This window comes from Sprattus sprattus (assembly GCF_963457725.1).
Source record: "Sprattus sprattus genome assembly, chromosome: 3".
Classification (NCBI taxonomy): Eukaryota; Metazoa; Chordata; class Actinopteri; order Clupeiformes; family Clupeidae; genus Sprattus; species Sprattus sprattus.
The window spans coordinates 50111634-50134843 of NC_137922.1; the positions used below are offsets into that span (position 1 = coordinate 50111634).

A 23210-nucleotide genomic window follows, 5' to 3' on the forward strand; every position below is an offset into this window, starting at 1 on the left:
CAACAAGTAAGATATTTGTAGTTTTGTTGCACTGGCTATTGGCTTTATATGTGCGCCCCCATTTTAATCATGTATTTTTTTGTATAATATAGAATACATGGACATAATTTTTTTTGATATACCCGCCTCTGTAAAATCCTTAAAGAACTATGTGACAGGGAGTAGGAAAACTTTCAATGATAAGGTACATCTTTTCTTCTAAACTCCACTAAAGTGCCTGGGGCAATTCACGCATTCATGAACGTTTTCTCATCTGGAATTCATTCTAGGCTTAGAACAGGATTTAAGGATTTACCTTTCTCATTGGCACGTTTCTCGTCTTCTTCCTTTCTTTTCGTCTTAAATTTCGCCCCAGATGGCTTTTGCCTCGTTATTATTTCGTTCTTCAAATTTTCTTGAACACACACACACACTAACGAAACGCCTCACTGTGCTAGCACGTACCCCTTCCATTTTCAATTTTTTTATTGGCAAAATATTGTTTGAAAATAAAGAAGGGGACGCACAAAAAACTCTGCCCAGCAAAAAATATATATATACATGTATATATATTTATTTTTTTGCTGGGCGCAGTTTTTGGCGCCCCCCCTCTGGGTGGCGCCCTAGGCGACCGCCTATACCGCCTGAAATGCCGCCCCTGCACAAGGCATTATCAAGCAATAGATTTCATAAGGCATAAATTATAAGCGATATTACATAACAGGGAAGAGATCACATTCACATAGCTTTTAACTGGGAAAACAGGTCCAGTTGAGTGATACATGATTTACAGTGAGTCATACCTTGGCTTGGTCTAAGAGGTGTTAAATAATGAGCTCTCTGCTAATAACAAGCTAATTTTAAATCATTCATTCCATTATGCACACCCAGTATGATTGTGGGGACCAAAGCATACGTTTTGGAGAGATTTAAAAAATAATGTAAATGAAAGTTACGCAACTTCTTTGAAATCAAGAGCTGTTAACATGAGGTGATGACACAAATACATTCAGTGTTTTGGATTGCAAATAAGATGCACCAATGTGTTCCAGTGTAATCTGGGTGACTTTGGTTTTACCAGGGCTATTTTTGTGTTCTGTGCTGCAGGCCACAGTTAATATTTTCTGCCACATTTCTCTTCTGCATTTCATACTGTTGGTCATTGTTCAAAATGCCTGATTCCTTTAAAGAAATGAAAACGCACTTTTTCAACCAGATTTTCTCCATTCCTTGACTGCATGACTTACATGCAAAATGTTTTTAAGGGACTAACTTCCTTAATACAAAGATAAAATGTGCTAATGTTTTGACATGAGTATTAAGCTGCAAATATGCAGATTGACACTATGCAACACACAACCTGATTAAAAAAATTCCAAATCTTTGCTTGGTAATCATTCCAAAGGGAATTAAATGATGTGACAAATGTTGCTGGTGTACAAGTAGTTAATTCAGTAAGTTTATTAATAGATTATAGGCTCAATTTAAAACTAATTTATAACAGTCTTAAATTTAGCTTATAATCTATTAGTAAACTATGGATACTAATTTAAGACAGTCTTTCATTATGAAGACATCACCAAAAGTAAAAAAAAATAAGCAATCTTACTTACTTACACTACCTTCATGCACAGCGCATCAGCAAAACATGGCATGTTTTAAAAATGGTTTGCATTTTGCCTGTCGGCTCCACGCAGACCTAGTGATAATACCCTCACAGATGGTCCACAGTCCCGTGCAGACTTCAGCGAGGAAACCGAGGGGCGTGTTGGAGCCAAAATGGTGGATCACTGATACTGATGATTGTGCCCATTCCATGCCAGGGAGAGTTTGAGGCAGGGATAGGGTGGGGTGGGGTGGGGGGTGGGCGGTCGAGGAGGCATATTTACTGCCAGTAAGCCCCTCTGCCCACACCCCCTGCCCACAGGCACAGAGGGGGGTCCCGGCTGGCACGACGGACTGAAGTAGCCCCTGATTAATGGCAAGGCTTCTTCTATCCATCTAGCTCTGTGCCCATGTGCGGTGCCCTGCCTCCACTTGCCTGGCATTCATGACCACCACACACACAGGAACACACACACACACACACACACACACACACACACACACACAAATTATCTTTTTCTTTAGCTCAGTTTAGGCCCTAATCTCATACATTACTATCTTTTCTGTTGCCATCTTTTTCTCCTAGACGCTGTTTACTTTTTAATTGAAATAAAAACTCCAAAACACACAGGGCGATAGCACCAACAAACACACACACACACACCAGACACACACACACACACACACACACACACACACACACACACACACACACACACACAGACACACAGACACACACACACACACACACACACACACACACACACACACACACACACACACACACACACACACACACACACACACACACACACACTTTACGATAATGTGACAACAGTGTGCTTGATGATGCCTCGCCTTTGCAGCCATGTCTTCTTTCATCAAGATTCCCAAGACGTCTACTCAGTGCACAGTCGCCACCTGCTGTCCACATTAAAGAGTACCTTTTTAAGTTAATTTCACAACGGCTGTGCCTAAAGATAGTGGTAGTTTTAGGTCCAATGAATAGCCTACCTAATCCAACTTAGCTATGTTTAATTAAAATTAAAATTGAAGCTTTACTTTATGTCCTCAGTTTGAGAGTTGATAAGGCTTTGTTTAGTAGACACAGGCCAATGGAAACGCTTCATTGCATACACGACACGCCCCATTTCCCCGCGAGAGGTGGCCAGGAAACGACAACAACACCAACCAAGTTACTGATCCAGGACCAGCTACCTTCCACTAAAATTAGCATTGGCTAGTTGGTAACTGATCTGAAGTCAACGCGAGGGGTGGGGGCGTTGAGAGTTGTCTAGCTGGTATTTTCTTGTAGCAACGGAGATTTGCCAAGATGGCGGCCGTGACGGGGGTACCGATTCAAAGCAGCAGCCCCGCAAGAGAACTCTCCCTGACGGGTCCACCGGGAGTTACTTCTTCTCTTGCAGAAAGAGTGAAAGTGGAGGAGGGAACAGGTACATAGCGTCCTGATGTCGTGCTTTAAAAAGTGAACGTTTTGTAGTGTTGATTCAGCGGACGAATAGCATGTTGCTACTTAGCTACATGCAATAACTAGTTATCGCAGCTAGCTTTGATTGCATAGGAGAACACAGCTTGCTAACGAGCTAATAAACAGGCTCAACTCAGTTTGAGGTTACTTTATGAGTTGTCTTTACTGATTGTAACACCAAACCCATTCGTTGGTGGGAAATGCTTTTTTTTTTTTTTTTTTTACAAACCAGTGCACTATCAGCCAAATGATTGATGGTTCTAGCCAATATTAGCCAATGCTAGCTCGCTACGTTACTGGTGAACCAACGTTACTGAAATTCCTAGCGGCATGCTAGTTATGTTAGCTTTGTCAAAGTCACTACCTTAGTCCACCCCATTGATCATCTGTGCTGTTGGTTACTGGATTGTTGACGTTGCCGTATAATTTGAGATCCTGATGTGTAACTTCCGTGGGACCTTAAGGCTATCTCTGCTGATTGAATTGAATGTTACTCAGAAAAACGACAGGCAAGGTGTAGATTGTAGAGTAAGGGACAACTCGCACCTAGTTCACGAATGTGTTCTGTACATTTAAGTTGAAACCTGTTTGTCGCCTCAATAAAAAAAAAGGTGCATACCTGTGACATGGTAAAGCAACACTATGCAACAATTTGACACTTTTTGAGGTATGGGTTTATAGGCAACTAGTTTTGGTATCAAACTCAAAATTCATTTTGATAACATATGGTCACGTGAAGGACATACGTTTACACCTGTGTCTCCTACTAGCCATCCAGGGTATGCACTATGTAGTTGTGTGTTTCCTGGCTGGAACATCTTGCAAAAATGGAAGAAAAGCTTTCACAGCATGACATTGCCAGCTATACTGCCAAAAGACACCATTTAGTGTGGTGGCAAGTTTCTATCAGAGTCAACTGGGCTGTTGATGTTGTTTGTAAGGTTTTTGCATGCCTTTTAGGTAGTTAGCTTGCTAGTTTTGGAACAGAACTCCTCATTTCTGCTTCAAACCTTAGTGTTTCATATTTTGGAGAGCTGCATTAACTGCTCTGAAAGTCATTGACCTGCATCATGGCTGTTGGAGAAGCTAGACTATTTCCCATTGACAGTAAAGACTCCCTGCGTTGCTTGTTGCTTTGCTGACTGTCTGTCTGTGTGTGTGTTTGCTTGAATGCAGAGTCTGAGAAACAGAGTCGGGTGACTGCGTTGCTGGAGAAACTGCATGCCAAACACAATGCCTCTCGTCCATGGCAGGAGACCTGCAAGGTGGTGCGCCAGGCAATGGCCAGTCAAGCAATGGTGAGTGTGAGTGTGAGTGTGAGTGTGAGTGGGAGAGAGAAGGCGAGACAAGGTGAGAAGTCTTGAAAGCTTAAAAATGAAGAGTGATGAAAGATATGTCAGAACCCCTTTCCCTTTCTCCAGTTTGTTAACTGTCTTTCTCCTCCCCTCTGTCTCTCTCTCTCTCTCATCCCTCTCTGTCTCTATTTCTCTCTCTCTCTCCCTCTCCCTCTGTCCCTGTCTCTCTCTGTAATGTTTACATGTCGTCAGGATAAGAGAGGTGGGATGAATTCTACAGGTCACCAGTTGCTGCTCACCTGTTTGGAGACCCTGCAGAGGGCCCTTAAAGGTACAGTCTGCGATTCTAATTCAGTACACTTTTTGCCAAGTTTAGCAAATCGCTCCTCACAGTCCTCCAGCTGTCCATTCAGTGTTTGCTCTAAAAAAAAAAAAACTCTGATGTTCGTACACAGTCCTGGCTTTATGAATGGGAAACATGACTACAGGACCATACTGCCACTAATGTGTGTACTGCATGTCCATACTGCCGCTAATGTGTACTTCATGTCCATACTGCCTTTCCATACTGTCACTAATGTGTATTCTACATGGCCATGCTGCCACTAATGTGTATACTGCAGTTCACAGAATATGCAGTTCAAAATATGCATGTGCTCCGTATGCTACTATGTTCCCATGTATTTACACTTAAACCTCTATAGGAGATTTCTCAACATGCATTGCAAGGGAGGACCCTCCTTATAACCTAGTATGGTTACTGTTCCAAGCTAAATGCAGTCTAATAGGGTTACTGTTCCAAGATAAATGCAGTCTAATAGGGGTGTGTCTCTTAATTTACAGTGTCATCACTCCCTGCCATGACTGATCGCCTCGAGTCTATTGCTCGGCAGAACATGTAAGTCTTTAAGTCCTTTATTTCCATCTCTCTTTCTCTATGCGGTTTTTATTCTATATCCTTCTCTCTTCTTCTATGCGGTTATTTTATTCCCTTCTCTCTTTTTCTATATGGTTATTTTTTTTACGATGTTCCCTCTATTTAACTGTTCTTAAGCATTTTGCTATTCCCTCCAAGTCCTCTCATAGTTATTCTTTGTTTTATTACCTCTCTCTCTCCCTTTCTTCATCTCTCTCTTCCTCTCTCTCTCTCTTCCTCTCTCTCGCTCTACCTCCCTTCCATTCTCTCTCTCTCTCTCTCTTTCTCTTTATCTATCTCTCCCTCCCTTTCTCTCTCTCTCCCTCACTTCCTTTCTCCCTCTCTTTTTTTCTCTCTCTCCCTCCCTTCCTTTCTCCCTCTCTTTTTTTCTCTCTCTCACGTTCTCCCTCCCTTTCTTCCTCTCTCTCTCTCCCTTCCTTTCTCTCCGTCCCTCCTCCCAGGTTGAACTCCCACCTGAGCCCAGATGGGACGGACTGCTACATCACCTCTGACCTGTTCTACGTGGAGGTGCAGCTGGAGCCCACCGGGCAGCTGAAGGACGTCAAGGTGGCCCACCACGGAGAGAACCCAGCGGTGAGGGAGGGAGTGTGTGTGTGTGTGTGTGTGGTGTGTGTGTGTGTCAGTACGAGAGAATGTGGTCCCCCACGGAGAAAATTCAGGTGTGTGTGTGTGTGTGTGTGTGTGTGTGTGTGTGTGTGTGTGTGTGTGTGTGTGTGTGTGTGTGTGGTGATTTGAATATTGGGGATTTTTAGCTTTTCAATCTCTAGTGTGTCAGTTTGTGTTAGCCTAATCCCTTATCCATGTACACAATCACGGCCACTGAAAAGTTCTTTCAACAGTTAGCATTGCTCCTCACAGTCCTCTAGCTGTTCGGTCAGTTTGTGCTAAAAATACCCCAGCATTGTTTGTACGCAGCCCCGACTCTGTAAATGGGAAACAAACAAAGTGGCTCAGTCTGAGCCATACACAATCCCAGCTAATCAACACTGTGATTCAGGAGCACTGAAGGGAGGGCTGTTATTTGATTGGCTGTTGAGCTCAAATAACAACAACCTTTCGCAAAGCTGAATCTCTAACCTGCATCCTAAATGCCCACTCTTCTCCATGCGTGCTCTCTCTCGTTCTCTAAGGCCAGTGTTACATTATTTAGAGATAGTTATAGCAGTGGTATAACAGTGACGCATTATTTAGAGATAGTTATAACAGTGACACATTATTTAGAGATAGTAATAACAGTGGTATAACAGTTACACATTGTTGAGAGATAGTTATAACAGCTTGTAAGTGCAATTTTATTTAGCAATCGCAATATAGACTTTTCAATTTTATTAGCCAACTGCTTTACACAAGCTGGGTAGCTTGACACGTGCCAGACGTTATTAGTGGGCCTTTAGATAGTGGTTTAGAGAAGGATTGTTAAACATCTCTCATTCTCTTAGACAGTGGTTTAGAAAAGGAGTGTTACATTTCTGTCTTCGTCTTCGACAACAAGTTTAAAAAGTAGTTCTAATCTTCTCTCTTTCACTTTCTTCCTCTCCATCAGAGCTGTCCGGAGCTAATCCAGCACCTCAGGTGAGTCCTGGGTAGATCTTCCTCATTGAGGGGATTACATTTAGTGGCCCGGGCTTAATTAACATCTGCAGTCATTAATTCATCTGGTGCTTTATCCAAGTCAGTTAATGTCACATAAACCATTTATCAGTGTGTCAGTTCCTTTAATGTGTGACATGTGTACCTACTGTTATTGTAATTTGTTTTACATTTTTTCTCTCGCCTGTTATAGAGAGAAGAATTTTGAGGAGTTCTCAAAGCATCTCAAGGGCCTAGTCAACCTGTACAAGCTCCCAGGGGATAAGTAAGCGCTCTCTGTCTTTCTCTCTCTCTATAGGTATACAGATTGATTTGTTGGAGTGTGTGTCTGTGTATGTGTCTGTGTATGTGTCTGTGTCTGTGTGTAAGTGTGTAAGTGTTGTGTCTTTGTAGACTCTGAGATGAGTTTAGGAAGGTTCTCTGAGTGGTGTTTGTTTTCTGATTGGTTGAACTATTCTGTCTGTCTTCAATATTGTCTGTTCTCTAACTGTCTCTCTCTCGCTATCCATCATTATCTCTCCTTTTTCTCTTGTCTTTTTCTCTTGTCCTTTCTCCTTTAGTAAACTGAAAACTAAAATGTACCTGGCTTTGCAGTCTCTGGAATCTGACCTCACCAAAATGATGAACATGTTCAGGTTGGTTGGGGAGGGGTGTGTGTGTGTGTGTGTTTGTGTGTGTCTGGATGAGTTGGCTATGACCTTCGTGTTGTTGTTAGTCTGTGGGGTAGTCTAACAGAATTCTGTATTTCTGTCTGTCTCATACCTTTGCACTTTAGTATTAGTATATAATAGTATACGTTTGCGCATTCGTTTGAACACATTCTGTGTGCCAAGGTCTTTATATAGTTGTTATAGTTACATAAGTCTGCCAGCTCTAAGTTGTCACAAAAGTATGCCAGCAATCTTTTCATTCACCTAGGAGTTTTCGGATGGTGTCAAGCCATGTGAACTTTCCAGTGGGTAGTGCATGATGTCTAAAGCCTTCTGTTCTTCTCTGTTGGAAACGGCAGGTTAGCCACCAACGCCAACACCGTGGAGACCGTCCTGCACGGGAGCGTGGGCCTGTTGACCCCTCGCAGCGGAGGTCAGCTGGTGACCCTGCAGTGCTACGTGTCCCCCTACGACGTGTTCGAGGAGGGCACCGGCAACCAGCTCAGCTTCACCGACTCCAACAGTAAGGAGACGACAAAGAGTCAAAGCAGAGAAAAACATTAGTCATGATTTTTTATCACAGAAGAGAACAATATTAGCCATGATCTTTATCACAGAAGAGAACAACATAAGTCATGATCTTTATCACAGAAGAGAAAAACATACAGTCGTATGCAAAAGTTTAGGCACCCCTCTAAGGCTGCATGATAATTTACTCTGTCTTCACCAAAAAAGATCACAGTGGTCAAATATTTATTTTGTAGTTATCACTGAGTGCTAGGGTGTTTTCCAGACAAAGATATTTAGTGTAGCAGTATTTATTGGTGTGAAATTAAATCAAATGTGAAAAATAGGCTGTGCAAAAGTTTGGGCACCCTCATAATTTTGTTGATTTGAATACCTGTACCTACTCAATGCTGATAAAATGCAACACGGAATTAGTCTGGTTAGCTCGTCAAGCCTTCAATTCCATAGAAAGGTGCATCCAACCATTAGAAAAGGTATTTAAGGTAGCCAATTGCAAGTTGTGCTTCTCTTTGATTCTCCTCTGAACAGTGGCAACATAGGGGCATCAAAACAGCCATCAAATGATCTGAAAACAAAGATTGTTCAGCAGTTTTGTTTAGGGGAAGGCTACAAAAAGTTATCCTGGAGGTTTCAGCTATCAGTTTCCACTGTGATGAATTTTTTTATGAAGTGGAAGGCAACAGGCACAGTTCTTGCTAAGGCTAGAAGTGGCAGGCCAGAAACATAACAAAGAGGCAAAGGCGAATAATGGTCAGAATGGTCAAGAATAACCCTCAGACCACCTCCAAAGATCTGCAAGGTCATCTTGCTGCAGATGGTGTCACTGTGCATTGCTCAACCATTCAGCGCACATTGCACAGAAAACAGCTGTATGGGAGAGTGATGCAGAAGAAGCCTTTTCTGCACACACGCCACAAACAAGCTCGCTTGAGGTTTGCCAAACTACATTTGAACAAGCCAGGCTCATTTTGGAACAAAGATAGAGATATTTGGTCACAACAAGAGGCATTATGCATGGAGGCAAATTAATACAGCATTCCTAGAAAAACACTTGCTGCCCACAGTAAAATTAGGTGGGGGGTCCATCATGCTGTGGACTGTGTGGGTAGTACAGGAACTGGAAATCTATTTAAAGTTGATGGTCGCATGGATTCAACTCAGTACCAGCAAATTCTTGCCAATAATGTTCAAGAATCTGTAACCAAGCTGAAGTTACGGCGGAGTTGGGTGTTCCAGCAGGACAATAACACGAAACATTGCTCCAAATCCACTAAGCCATTTATGCAGAGGGACAACTACAATGTTCTAGAATGGCCATCCCAGTCCCCAGACTTGAATATAATTGAAAATACATGGGATGTCTTGAAGCAGGCTGTCCAGGCTAGGCACCCATCAAACCTTACAGAGCTGGAGCTGTATTGTAAGAGAGAGTGGTCCAAAATACCTTCATCCAGAAACCAAACACTCATCAGAGGCTATAAGAAGCGTCTAGAGGCTGTTGTTTTGGCAAAAGGAGGCTCCAGTAAATATTATTGTGATTTTTCTGTTGGGGTGCCCAAATTTATGCACCTGTCTAATTCTGTTATTATACATTTGGCATATTCTCTGTTTATCTAATTTACGTTATTTCACTTCTAAAATATCACTGTGTCCATGTAGTATTATATATGTGACAAAGAAGTTCCTGATCCAAACGCCCAACAATTTATAAATGAAAGTAATAAAGATTATCAGGGGTGCCTAAACTTTTGCATACGACTGTAAGTCATGATCTTTATCACAGAAGAGAACAACATAAGTCATGATCTTTATCACAGAAGAGAACAACATAAGCCATGATCTTTATCACAGAAGAGAACAATATTAGCCATGATCTTTATCACAGAAGAGAACAATATTAGTCATGATCTTTATCACAGAAGAGAACAACATTAGTCATGATCTTTATCACAGAAGAGAACAACATTAGAAAGACATTTCAAAATCTTTTAAAAACAATCTAATCCACAAAAAAGAGTTTTGGTATGAAAATGCATAAAAAATTTGAGAAGGAAACACAAAGACAAAAAAATATGCTTTTCCCGCACTATTTATCACCACCACCCCCCCCCCCCCCCCCCCCCCCCCCCCTCATCTTTCTCCTCAGTCCCTCGTTCCTTGGGGGTGAATGTGTCTGTGACCGTCGAGGGGACCACTGCCGTGTACAAGCTTCCCATCGCCCCTCTCATCACAGGATCACACCCAGTGGACAACAGGGGGTATGTCACGGCACCCCACACGTCACACCGGGTCACAGACTAAAACCAGTACCCAGTGTTCTTATGTGCTTCTTAGAATCTAAGTGAGGCTCTTCGCTCCGGATCCACATGAAGTCTAAGTTGCAGGATAAGTGGTTTGTGTGCAATCTGTTTCGAGCCGAGTTGTGGGAGTTGTGGTTTTCATGCATATTGAGTTATAATATCAGTAAGGTTAAAGTCAATGCCAGAGTATTTTGATTATGGAGTGCCCTGATTAAGAGAGAGGTCTCTCTCTGTCTCACACTCTCTCTCTCTCTCTCTCTCTCTCCCCTTCTATCTCCATCTCACTCTCTTATTTCTTTCTCACTCTTTCTCTCTCTCCCTCTCACTCTCAGGACCCCTTCGTTCTCCTCTGTGACCAACTCTAACTGTGTGGACCTGCCAGCCTGTTTTTTCCTGAAGATGAATCGGGCCATGCCTTTCTCCTTCTCCTTTATCCAGAGGATGGGGAGTGCAACAGGTGTGTGTCTGTGTCTGTGTCTGTCTGTGTCTGTCTGTGTCTGTGTCTGTGTGTCTATCTCTGTGTCTGTGTCTGTGTGTGTCTGTGTGTGTCTGTGTGTCTGTGTGTGTGTGTGTGTGTGTGTCTGTGTCTATGTCTGCGTCAGTGTGTCTATCTCTGTGTGTGTGTGTGAGAGTGTGTGTGTTTGTGTGTGTGTGTGAGTGTGTGTGTGTGACAGAGCCTCACTTTCCCCTGTCCCCCAGGTATCCCTGTGTTTGAGACGCACCCCACGTTGACCTCCCTCTACAAGCTCATCATCCAATCACAGCTGCAGGAGGAGGGAGAACCACACCCCCACCCCTCCACTCACAACATGCGGTTCTATGCAGTAAGTCTATTAGAACCTCCACTCATAACATGCGCTTCTATGCAGTAAGTCTATTAGAACGTCCACTCATAACATGCGCTTCTATGCAGTAAGTCTATTAGAACGTCCACTCACAACATGCGGTTCTATGCAGTAAGTCTATTAGAACCTCCACTCATAACATGCGCTTCTATGCAGTAAGTCTATTAGAACCTCCACTCATAACATGCGCTTCTATGCAGTAAGTCTATTAGAACGTCCACTCACAACATGCGGTTCTATGCAGTAAGTCTATTAGAACCTCCACTCATAACATGCGCTTCTATGCAGTAAGTCTATTAGAACCTCCACTCATAACATGCGCTTCTATGCAGTAAGTCTATTAGAACGTCCACTCATAACATGCGCTTCTATGCAGCAAGTCTATTAGAACCTCCACTCATAACATGCGCTTCTATGCAGTAAGTCTATTAGAACCTCCACTCATAACCTGGCATGGACTGTGCAGAGAACAGTCCAAGTTTCTTTACACTTCAGACCACCTTAAGAGTTAAGTGCCTTATTTTGAGATTGTGATCACGTAGAGATGATCTTGGAATTATGTATTTTACATTCTAAATCCTAAATTAAGTCTTTGTTTACTTCTTGTTGCCACCCTCCCCACCTTCCCAGTCATTGCCAGGGCAACAGCATTGTTACTTCCTGAATGGAGATGCACCGGTGCAAGACGGGATGTCCCTCCAGGGGGCGCTGGTGTCCCGGATCCCCTTTAGACACCCGGCCCAGGTCCCTGCACTGCTTGACATAATCCGACACCAGGCCGCCTACAACAATTTGATTGGCAGCTGCGTCAAACGCACACAACTCAAAGAAGGTAAGACGAGAGCATGATGTGTATTTAATGCCACTGACATGTCCACAGCTACTGCAGTATGCTACGTAAAATAACATTTTATCACCCTGATCAACACACACGTTCGACTCACCGTACTTGAGGAATGTTGGTGTATTATTAATAACAGAAATACCATGATCCCTATGAAACCTGACAGAGCTTGAGCAGTTTTGTAAAGAATGGGGGAAAAGTGCAGTGTCCAGATGTGCAAGGCTGAGAGAGACCTACACACACAGGCTCAAAGCTGAGAGAGACCTACACACACACACACACAGGCTCAAAGCTGATAGACCTCCACACAGAGACTCACAGCTGATAAAGACCTACACACACACAGGCTCACAGCTGATAAAGACCTACACCAGGGGTTCTCAAAGTTTTGATAGGTGAGGGCCAATTCAGGAACCAGACATTGAAGTGAGGGCCGCCAGGGTGTTGCAAGAAAACAGAAAAAAAAAATCCCATTTGTTGCCATAAACACATTTTAATGACAAAACCTTGAGACTTATTGCAATGCACACAATACCCAACAGTCCTATGTGCAGTCCATTTTGTGAATTATTTAAAGAACAATCTCATTGTGCCTTGCCCAGCATAGGCCTTATTAAGGGGCAATATCAGCTACCAAAGTACCAAACACATTTAAATTAAATAACAGGCTAACTCTGGCAAAACATTGAGAATAATTGCAATGCACACAATACCCAACAGTCCTATGTGCAGTCCATTTTGTGAATAATGTAAAGAACAATCTCATTCTGCCTTGCCCAGCATAGGCCTTATTAAGGGGCAATAACTACCAAAGTACCAAACACATTTCAATTAAATAACAGGCTAACTCTGGCAAAACATTGAGAATAATTGCAATGCACACAATACCCAACAGTCCTATGTGCAGTCCATTTTGTGAATAATTTAAAGAACAATCTCATTCTGCCTTGCCCAGCATAGGCCTTATTAAGGGGCAATACCAGCTACCAAAGTACCAAACACATTTAAATTAAATAACAGGCTAACTCTGGCAAAACATTGACAATAATTGCACTGCACACAAAATCCCCAGCAGTCCATTTTGTGACAAATGTATTGTATAAAAACAGTCTCAGGGTGCCTTGCCCAGCATAGGCCTTATTCAGGGGCAATACCAGCAACCAAAGCACCACAGGAAAACCTGCAGAGAGAGAGAGACAGACAGACAGACAAGGGAGAGAAAGAGACAGACAGAAAAGGGTGAAAAAAGAGAGAAAGAAACATTTAAAATAGAAGCTTACGAAACAAGTCATCATCATCAATCATATCTATCATTGCTATTAAGTCACACTGAATATGTATTACTTGGTCATCTGTCAGCCTGGATCTCAGCTTGGATTTGTTGATTGCCATGGTGGAGAAGGTCCTCTCACAGATGTATGTGCTCCCGAATAAAGACACCATTCTGATAGCATGCTGGCGAAGTGAGGGGTATGTGGATGGGGAAAGTCCTTTGTAGAACTGGACGAGATTCTTTTCACAATATGCTGCCCTGGCCTCTGAGCTCTCCTGCAGGTCGATGAGCTCAAACTGCATTTCTGCAGGCTCTTCCTCAGGCACACATGAAAAAGGGTTTTGGAAAAGGTTGAATGCCTTCTCGTGGTCCCTGAAGTCGGAGAAGCGGTGGTCGAATTCCTCTCTGAGCTTTTTCAGGAGGTCATGGTTCTTTTCTGAGCGCAGGTGACGTAAAACATGGCTGTGTCATCTACGAGCGACTTGCAGGCAGGAAAATGAGTGAGATCTCCCTTTTGGAGCTGTCCCTGCAGCAGTTCAAGTTTTCGCTGGAAAGATTTGACGTGGTCAAAAAGCGTTGAAATGAGCTTCCCATGGCCTTGCAGCTTCAGATTGAGATCACTGAGACAATTATTTATATCAGCGAGGAACGCTAGGTCACAGAGCCATTTAGTGTCAGTTAACTCTGTCACGTATTGTCCTTTTGAGTCCATGAACTCTTGTATTTCTTTTCTCAGGTTAAAAAAACGTTTCAGTGTGGCACCTCTGCTCAGCCACATGACGGCAGTGAAGTATATCACGTCCCCAAAACCTGCCTCTGACTGCGCCAAAAACGCTTTAAATTGGGGGTGATTGAGACCTCTGGATTTAAGGAAATTCACTGTCTTAACAACTGTGTCCATGACATGTTTCATTTCCAGCGTCTGAGCAGCGAGGGCTTCTTGGTGTATTATACAGTGGTATCTGATTAGTTTCTCACCTCCGTTGTTGACCACCTTCCCGCCTCCCGACCATTGCTGGTGCTCCATCTGGTCACACCCACCATAGATGCCAGGCTAACATCGTATGCATCGAGACTACGACACACAGCATCACAAATGTCGGCTCCCTTGGTTGTGCCTTTCATAGTCTCCATGCTTAGCAGCTCCTCGCCAATGTCAAAGTGCTCCGTGACAGTTCGGATGAAAATCAGCAATTGTGCTGCATCGGAGATATCCGTGCTCTCATCCAGTGCGGTGGAAAAAGCTCCCTTCCCTAGCCCCTCCACACGTCTTCCAAGTTGCTCTTTCAGATCATTGGCCAGATCTTCGATTCTTCGTGTGATTGTGTCATTCGACAAACTTATGTCACGAAACTTTGTTTTTTGGTCCGGGCATACAATGTCAGCCACTTTCAACATGCAGTCTCGCACAAATTCTCCGTCACTAAACGGCTTGCCTCGCTTAGCTATTTCTTGGGCTACCACGTAGCTAGCCTCTGTTACAGCTTCACCGGTTTTAGCCACATTTGAAAAAACTGACTGCTGTGCAGTGTAGCCTCTTTTAAGTTGCTCAAGCTTACTGGTGCGCTCCTTGCCACTGAATTTATCGAAAGTTTTGTGCTTGGTATCATAAGGACGTTTTATGTTGAAGTCCTTGCGCGTTGCAATTACCTGCTTGCAGATCAGGCAAACGACTTTATCCAACCCATGAGCTTCAACAAAGTAAGCGTTTGACCACTTATCCTGAAACTGCCTTTTCTCCTCTCCGACATTACGCTTTTTTCTCGAGGGGCCCGGCTCCAGCTCTCGCTCTATCTCCATCTCCATCTCCACACAACCAAATTAACCAATATTTTTATTCCTTTGATAACCTTCTGGGAGTTAGGTCAAGTGTGAACAGAGTGAGCGATGAACGGGGCGCTCGTTTGAAGTTTAAAATCATTGGTGTACCCGCTCTGTCAGTCACGGCTCTCACCCGCCTTCTCTTTTCTGATTGGCTTGGACTCAAAAACAGCCGGCGATGCAAAGTCTGACGTAGTCAGGCTAGCTAAACACCACTAAACGGAAATTAATCCTTTGAAAGCAATGTACAGTTTTAATAGTTTTACAGATCTTACAGATAATATCAGATGTTATTGCGGGCCGCCAGAAATGTTTCCGCGGGCCGCCATTTGCCAGCGGGCCGCACTTTGAGAACCCATGACCTACACACACAGGCTCAAAACTGATAAATCTACACACACAGGCTCAAAGCTGATAGACCTACACACACAGGCTCAAAGCTGAAAGAGACCTACACACACAGGCTCAACGCTGTAAATGCTGCTAAAGGTGCATCTACTAATGTGCAATGAGTTATTTTATGTATTTAATTAATTTAGACTACTTTGTAGGAATCTGTTTTCACTTCGAAATGATACTACAGTGGTAACCTCTGGGAACTGCTGTTGCTACGGTCACAAGTAATAGCAGTCGTCACGCATCGACAACTTTAATATTACGGCCGTAACCCAAAATGTTTCCGCTCAACCTTTTGACCACCACAATTTAGTGCAGCTCCTTTCAAAGCAGTATTCCCAAATAAAATGCCTCACACACACCCACACACCCACTCACACACACACACACACACACACACACACACACACACACACATACACAGAACAGCACAATTCATCCATAGAAGTATTGGTTTCACCAAGCAACAGGCATATCTGACAAGTCTCTCCTCAGACACAACACACACTGCAACGACATACATGCAAACAGACTTGTGTTTCACAGGCATTGTTTAGTTCTCTGATGTGTGTTGTTCTTCTCGTTGGCAGATACCCCAGGCCTTCTGCAGTTTGAGGTGTGCCCTCTCACAGACTCCAGTTTCAGTGTGTCCTTCCAACATCCTGTCAACGAGTCACTGGTTTGTGGTAAGGAACCAAAATCAAGCTCTTTCCTCTCTTTACTGTTTTTGACTCCGTTTGCAATCTCGCTGTTGCTACGGTCACAACAAATACAAGTAAAAGCAGTTGTAAGGCATCAACAGCTGTAATATTAGGGCCGTAACCTTCAATGTTTGCACCAAATAGACCCAACTGAGGAAGGGTGTGGGTGACGTAGAGGAATCGCATGCATGTAAAGACACTGTTTGCAATCTCGCTGTTGCTTTTGTTTGTCTGGCAGGTTGATTAAGGTTAAGGCTGCTGAATAAAGTTTAGATTTTCGAAGATGTAGACGGAGTAGATTGTGCAGGACATTTTAAAAAACACCACCCTAAAATGTTGTCTTTGCATCTAATCCCCATTTGGGATTTCATTGGGAAAGACTGAACGTGTCATTAACTATTTTCTCTCTGTCAATGTGTCCGTCTCCCCTCCCCTTTGTTTTTCCCCTCCCTTTCTGTCTATCAACCTCTCTTCTGCCCCTATTCTCTCCCTCTCTGTCTGTGTATCTATCCATCTCTCTTCTCCCCCCATTCTCTCTCTCCCTCTCTATCTATCCATCCCTCTTCCCACATTCTCTCTCTCTCTATCTCTGTTTCAGTGGTAATGGACGTGAGCGACTCCAGGCAGGTCTTGTGTAAGCTCTATAAGGGATTGTCAGATGCTCTGATCTGTACAGATGAATTCATCACTAAAGTTGTCCAGAGGTACGTCTTACCTTTTACCTTCAGTTTCTTTTCACTCAAGTCTGTTTTCTCAATAATGGTACAACTTTCCACCAACACTTCCTGAATGAAAAAACTCTTGGTTTGTGAGTTCGAGTTCCTTGAAGTGTGCTGCAATAATTTGCCTCACTGCTGTATGTGAAGTGCTTTAAGAATATCTAGGCAGGTGCTTAGGGAACAGCGTATGAGATTCCTGTAGTCACGTATTTATGTATTTATTTGTTTACTTCTCATCACCTTCATTCTGATGTAATAGAATTATCCAAATCTGTGAAACCTATTGAACCAAAATATTATTATGTAATAATAAAATCAAATACATGATATAATAATAATAAAAACATTCTAATTATGTAATTCACAATGCATTTCTGAAACTTTCTTTGGGTCTCTCCTTGCTGTCTCTAGGTGCATGTCCATCCCAGTCACCATGCGCGCCATCAGGCGTAAGGCGGAGACCATACAGGCCGACACCCCTGCGTTGTCCCTGATCGCTGAGACTGTGGAGATCATGGTCAAGAAGAACCTTCCCCCTACTGGTAGCCCTGGGTATGGCATGGGCACAGGAGGTGACGGTAGCAACCCCATGGGCCTTGCGGGGGTTGGGGGCGGGAGCACACCCACAGGTGGGGGCACCAGCGGAGGGGCAGGGGGATCGTTCGGTGGCCACACGCTGTTCAACATGCCCCGGGGGTCAGTAGGGGCAGGAGTGGACAATATGGGGCAGGTGGGAGGCGGCAGTCAGGGGCAGCAGCAACAACAACAACAACAACAACAACAACAGCAGCAGCAGCAACAACAAGGTCACGGCACAGACGACTTTAGCAAAGTTACGCAGAACCCCATCTTGACCTCACTGTTGCAGATCACCGGCAATGTCGGAAGCCCCTCCACCCAGAACACCCCTGGGGGGTCACAGCCCCCCCAGACCCCCCCACCGACCTCTTCCCCTGCCAGCAACACCAAGAACCACCCCATGTTGATGAACCTACTGAAGGATAACCCCTCGGCGGACTTCGCCACTCTGTATGGAAGCAGCCCCTTAGAGAGGCAGAATTCATCCGGGTCACCCAGAACCGATAACCAGGGCCAGGCCTGCCCCGGAGGACCCGGCACAAAGGGTAAAAAGAAGCGACCCAGAGACAAAGGGGTGGTGGGTCCAGGTGGTGTCGGTATGAAGCAACAGCAGCAGTCCCAATCACAACAGCAGGCAGGTGGATCCCTTCCGCAGCACCACCACGCACACCACCCGACGGAGGACGACTTCCACCGCGAGCTCTTCTCCATGGACGTTGACGCGTCCCAGAACACCATTTTCGACGTCAACCTGCCGGGTGACGGCCTGGACACCCCCCACAGCATCACGCCAGCCCCTAGCCAGTGTGGGACCCCCCCGACTGGTGCCGGGATGCCCTACCACCCCCAGTCCCACGTGCAGGCCTCGTCGCAGGCTCAGCCATCCAGTATGCGGATGTGTCGACTGTCCAGCTCTGATAGCATAGGCCCTGACATAAACGACATTCTGTCAGAAATCCCGGAGCAGGCCCCTAAAGGAAGTGGCAGTGGTCACGGGCAGCACCACATGGGAGGGGAGGAAGGGGGATCTCTTGGTACCCCTCCCAGAGATTCCTCCAGCTCGGGGCAGGGTAGCGGGGTGTTTGACACAGACCTCTTCAACACTAACAGCAATGAGAACCCTTTCCCTGACGCGGCGGACCTCCTTGTTGAGGCTGCGACCGCGGCCACTCCCAACAGCGACACCTCATCCACCAACTTCTTCCCTGACACGGTGGAATTCAACCCAGAACTACTGACCGGCCAAGGAAGCTTCTCCCAGAATTATTTTGACGATAGCTCCCCCAGCCCAGACCCGGACTTAGACCTGAAGGGGTTTGGGGGAGGTAGCCAGCAGAACACCCCGTCGAGCACCCCTCAGAACCCCACCTCTCACGGCCACAGCACACCCGATGCCTCGCTCAAGGACCCCTTTGACATGGTTGGCATGGTTTTTGGTGGGAACAGCGGAGGGGGCAAGCCTCTTTCAGGACCAGCTCCCGATCTAGGAGAGCCCCACCCCTCCCACTCAGGAGGGAGCCCGAGCCCTCTTATGATGGGTATGGGAGTAGGAGGTGGTGAGTTCAAGAGTGGCGACAAGGTGAAACCGCAACAACAACAACTACAACAGCAACAACAGCAGCAACAGCAACAACAACAGCAGATGATGAGGGGGAAGGACGATAACGGAGGAGGAGGAGGAGGTGGAGGAGGGATGGGAGGTGTTGGAATGGGCATGACTGGCATGGGGGGCTCTGAGGTTAAGCAGGTGAAGCGGAGCCGCACCCCGTCTAGCGAGGGGAAGTCCAAAGACAAGCCAGCCAAGCGCAAAAAGCTAGACCCCGATAGCAAGTCGCCCTCGCACAGCTCTGGTGGGCGACCCTACACCCCGCCCAGCGGAAGCATGGGTTCGGGGGGCACCATGGGTGGAGGCGGGTCAAAGTCGCCCGGGAGTTCAGGTCGATCCCAAACCCCACCTGGAGGGGCCACCCCACCCATTCCGAAAATCACTATTCAGATCCCCAAGGGCACGATAACGGGAGGGAAGACGTCCTCGCATGGGGGGTACACCTCCAGCAGCTCATCTGGGGGCAGCTCAGGGGGCACGAGTAGCTCGGGGGGAGGCAAGAGCCACCACTCACACTCCTCATCCTCGGGGAAGATCAAGAGTAGCAAGATGGAAGGCTCCATGGGCCAAAGCGGCAGCTCCAAACCCGTGGGTGGAGGGAGTGGCGGGGGCATGCCCTCCCAGTCCAAAAGCTCCTCCCAGGGGATGGGTGTGGGCAAGCCAGGCACCTCTCCCATTACTAAGCATGGAATGTCCGGATCGGGAAGTGGCGGAACGGGAAGTGGGAATAAGATGAAACCTCAAGGCGGGAAACCTCCTGGGTCCCTCATGAACCCCAGCATCAAGCCAAACATCTCTCCTTCCCACTCCCGCTCAGGGGGCTCGGAGAAACTCTCTTCCCCCATGAAGCATCAGCAAGGACAGGTTCCCGGCACCCCACCCTCTTCTAAGGCAAAGTCCCCCATAGGCTCAGGCGGGGGAGGTTCGGGGGCATCCAAGTCCTCCTCCGGAGGTGGCATGAGTTCCCAGAAGCAGATGGGGGGAGGTTCCTCCTCTAGCTCCTCCTCTTCCTCTTCCAGTTCCTCTTCTTCTGGGTCGATTCCTTTTTCCTCAGGTAGCCAACCCCAATACGGGGGCGGAGGGGGGAGTGGGGGAGGGGGAGGAGGAGGGGGCAGTGGAGGAGGGGGAGGGGGAGGAGGGAGCAACAACCCCAACGCCAAAGGGAAGTCTCCCAGCCGCAATAAGAAACCCTCACTCACTGCAGTGATCGACAAGCTGAAAAATGTTGGTGGCGTGGGTATAGGCGGAGAGGAAGGCCCAGAGGGAGGCTGTGGGGGGGGTGGAGGCGGAGGTGCTCCCCCTGGTGGTGGGGTAGGGGGTGTGCCTCCCAATATGGGGCCCACCTCCTCCAAACATAGCATGGCCTCACAGGGCGGAGAGTATAAGCGTGACAAAGTCGACAAGGAGGGCAAGTCCAAGGTGTCCGTCTCCGGGGGCAACAGCAGCGACAAGAAGATGATGGACTCCAAAAGCGGAGGCGTGAGCAGCACTGGGGTGGCCAAGATCATCATCAGCAAGCCGGATGGGGGGTCCCCCAGCATCAAGCAGAAGGTGACCCTGCAGAAGCCAGAAGGGTGTGGGGACAGCTCAATGAGACCCCAGCACATGAAGGCGTCACCTCTGTTCACTGGCTCCACCCCTAAGCACGACCGTAGTTCGCCAAGCCACAGCCGCTCACCGGGCTACACGCCGCTGAACCCGGACAGCGAGAGCGAGTCGGGCAGCAGTTCGGTGGCAGAGAAATCGCACCAGAACTCGCCAAGCTCGGACGACGACCAGGCCATGAGGCCCTGCCACCAGCCGTCACAGGACTACCTTAGCTCCATGTCCGTGAGCCTTGGCGAAAAACACAAGAAGCACAAGAAGGAGAAGAAGAAGCAGAAAGAGAAGGAGAGAGAGCGAGAGCGGGAGCGTGACCGAGACCGAGACAGAGATCGTGAGCGGGACAAGGAGAAAAAGAAGTCGTCCATGTCCTGCGGGCCTTCTTCACACCCCATGAAGGCAGACAGCTGGTCCCGCTCGCCCATCTCTGCATCCGACCCCTCCATGTCCATGCTTGGGTCGGACCGTACGTCCAGATCTGACCCCTCCATGTCCATGCTTGGGTCAGAGCGGACGTCCAGGCCCAGCCCTGTCTACATGCGCACCGAGGACGATGACCTCATGGACTCCGCTCTCACAGGCAACCTCGAGCCTTTTAAGTGAAGCAAAAGTTAAAATGATTTTAAACTTTTTTAAATGTGTGTGGCGCCTATTATCATGCAGAACTGCACAAGGCGTTTTTTGATGGGGACATATGCATCCTGCTTTCATCGCAAATTGCTCGGTTTGCCATTTGTATCTCCTCAGAAGATTAGGGTGCAGGATGTCTTGTTCTCGGTGTCAGGAAGGGAAGGATATCCAGGTATTTTTAATCAAGCAATTCTGATGAAAGATGGAATGTTCACAAGGATTCCAGATCTGTTGTTCTATGATTCGATTGAATCCCTACTGTGAAGTGATTTCCAATGAGGCTGCCATTGTTACATTAAGTTATTAAAGAATATTTGTTTGCTACAATATGTTAAATGTATCAAACCAAAAACATTTTAATTACAACATTAAAAAAAGATGCATGTCACTGTATTTTTAAAAGAAGAACTGTAAAATGTATTGTATTTTTCCCTCTCAACACCAATTTTCCAGTATATATCTACAACACAGCCAATTGTACAGTGTTACCTGCCTTAATTTAGTTTAAACATTTTTTAAAGATTTTATTACATTATATGTCATCTTTTTTGATGAAACGTGTTTTAATGTTAGCTGGTAGTTTTTGCAAGTGCAAATTAGCAGGTTTAGCTCTTCCTTTGATTTTATTTCACTCTGATTTTATGTTTGTTACGTAGCTAGTTTCATGCTATTGAAATAAACATTTCAATGCTGAACATCAAATTTGGTCCGTGTTCTGTGGCTTGTCATGTCTCGTAATGTCCAGTAGGTGGTAGCAGTGGGCAATACCCTGCCAGAATGCTGCCTACAGGCTTATAGCTGCAAATCAGAAGCACTTCACACAGTTAAAGTCAGGCAGTGATGCTGAGGGTGACTGAGTAGATGGTCATGCCATGTCAGTCTCTTTATTATGTTGTTTGATTCAAATCTTGAGCCGTGTCTGTAGGCATAGTAACGGCCTTCAGGTGGTTCCAATCTGAATTTACAAGCTGTCCTTGCTCATAAAGTTACTGACTGTTTCCTGTTAATATTAAGGTATTTCCCCCCCATTGTGTGTAATGGTGTGTAGTTCTGCATGTGTGGTGTTTTCTGGAAATGACAAGAGATGCCAGTCTGGAGTTTTGTCATTTTGTCCTCTCTATGACCTATGCCCTCTACCTACAGGCGATTTGGGTTCATGATTTTGGAGGCAACAGTTAGGATACATTTACATACAAGTACATTTACCCACCACGCTTCTCTCATTCAGCATTAAATTACTTTATTTATTTATTTATTTTCCCTTCTATAATCTCTTCTATATCAGGAGCATTTTTTGTGATAATATTATAGGTTGGTCTTTCCCCCACGTAACCTCTGCAGGTACACACTGCTGTTCTACGGCTCCACTCCTCCCTTCCCAGCTGTCGGTTCTGCCATAGTTCAGTCGGTTCTGACTGGATCAGAACCGTGCCATATCTCAGTCGGTTCTGACTTAATCAGACCCGTACCATATCTCAGTCGGTTCTGACTGGATCAGACCAGTACCATATCTCAGTCGGATCGGACCTGGGCCATATCTCAGTCGGATCGGACCTGGGCCATATCTCAGTTGGATCCAGATCTGCGTCAGCCTCTCACTGCTCTCACTGACTTACATCATCACCCCTTCACCTCCAGATGCTCTCTCCCTCTCTCTTTCTCTCTCCCTCTCCTTTCCATCCCTCTTTCTCCCTCCCTCTCTCTCTCTCTCTAGCACACCCCCTGATTCCATAATTAATAAAACCCTCACATCAAATTAAACGCCGCAGTGTGTGTTCCTACACCCAACCTGATCATGACCTCTCATACACACATACACAC

The 23210-nt window shown here is 45.9% G+C and overlaps 1 protein-coding gene across 1 annotated transcript; it reads left to right on the plus strand.

The window, feature by feature from the left end:
- Positions 1–2917: 2917 nt before the first annotated feature.
- Positions 2918–22031, plus strand: med1 (mediator complex subunit 1; the record flags this gene model as incomplete). Its single annotated transcript, XM_080834132.1, has 16 exons — positions 2918–3038; positions 4250–4371; positions 4621–4699; positions 5212–5266; positions 5746–5878; positions 6849–6877; positions 7089–7160; positions 7456–7530; positions 7905–8068; positions 10220–10331; positions 10706–10830; positions 11073–11197; positions 11849–12050; positions 16143–16238; positions 16852–16957; positions 17384–22031. 16 exons carry the CDS (start codon positions 2918–2920, stop codon positions 21360–21362), a joined length of 5595 nt encoding a protein of 1864 aa, XP_080690258.1. The 3' UTR covers positions 21363–22031.
- Positions 22032–23210: the final 1179 nt, after the last annotated feature.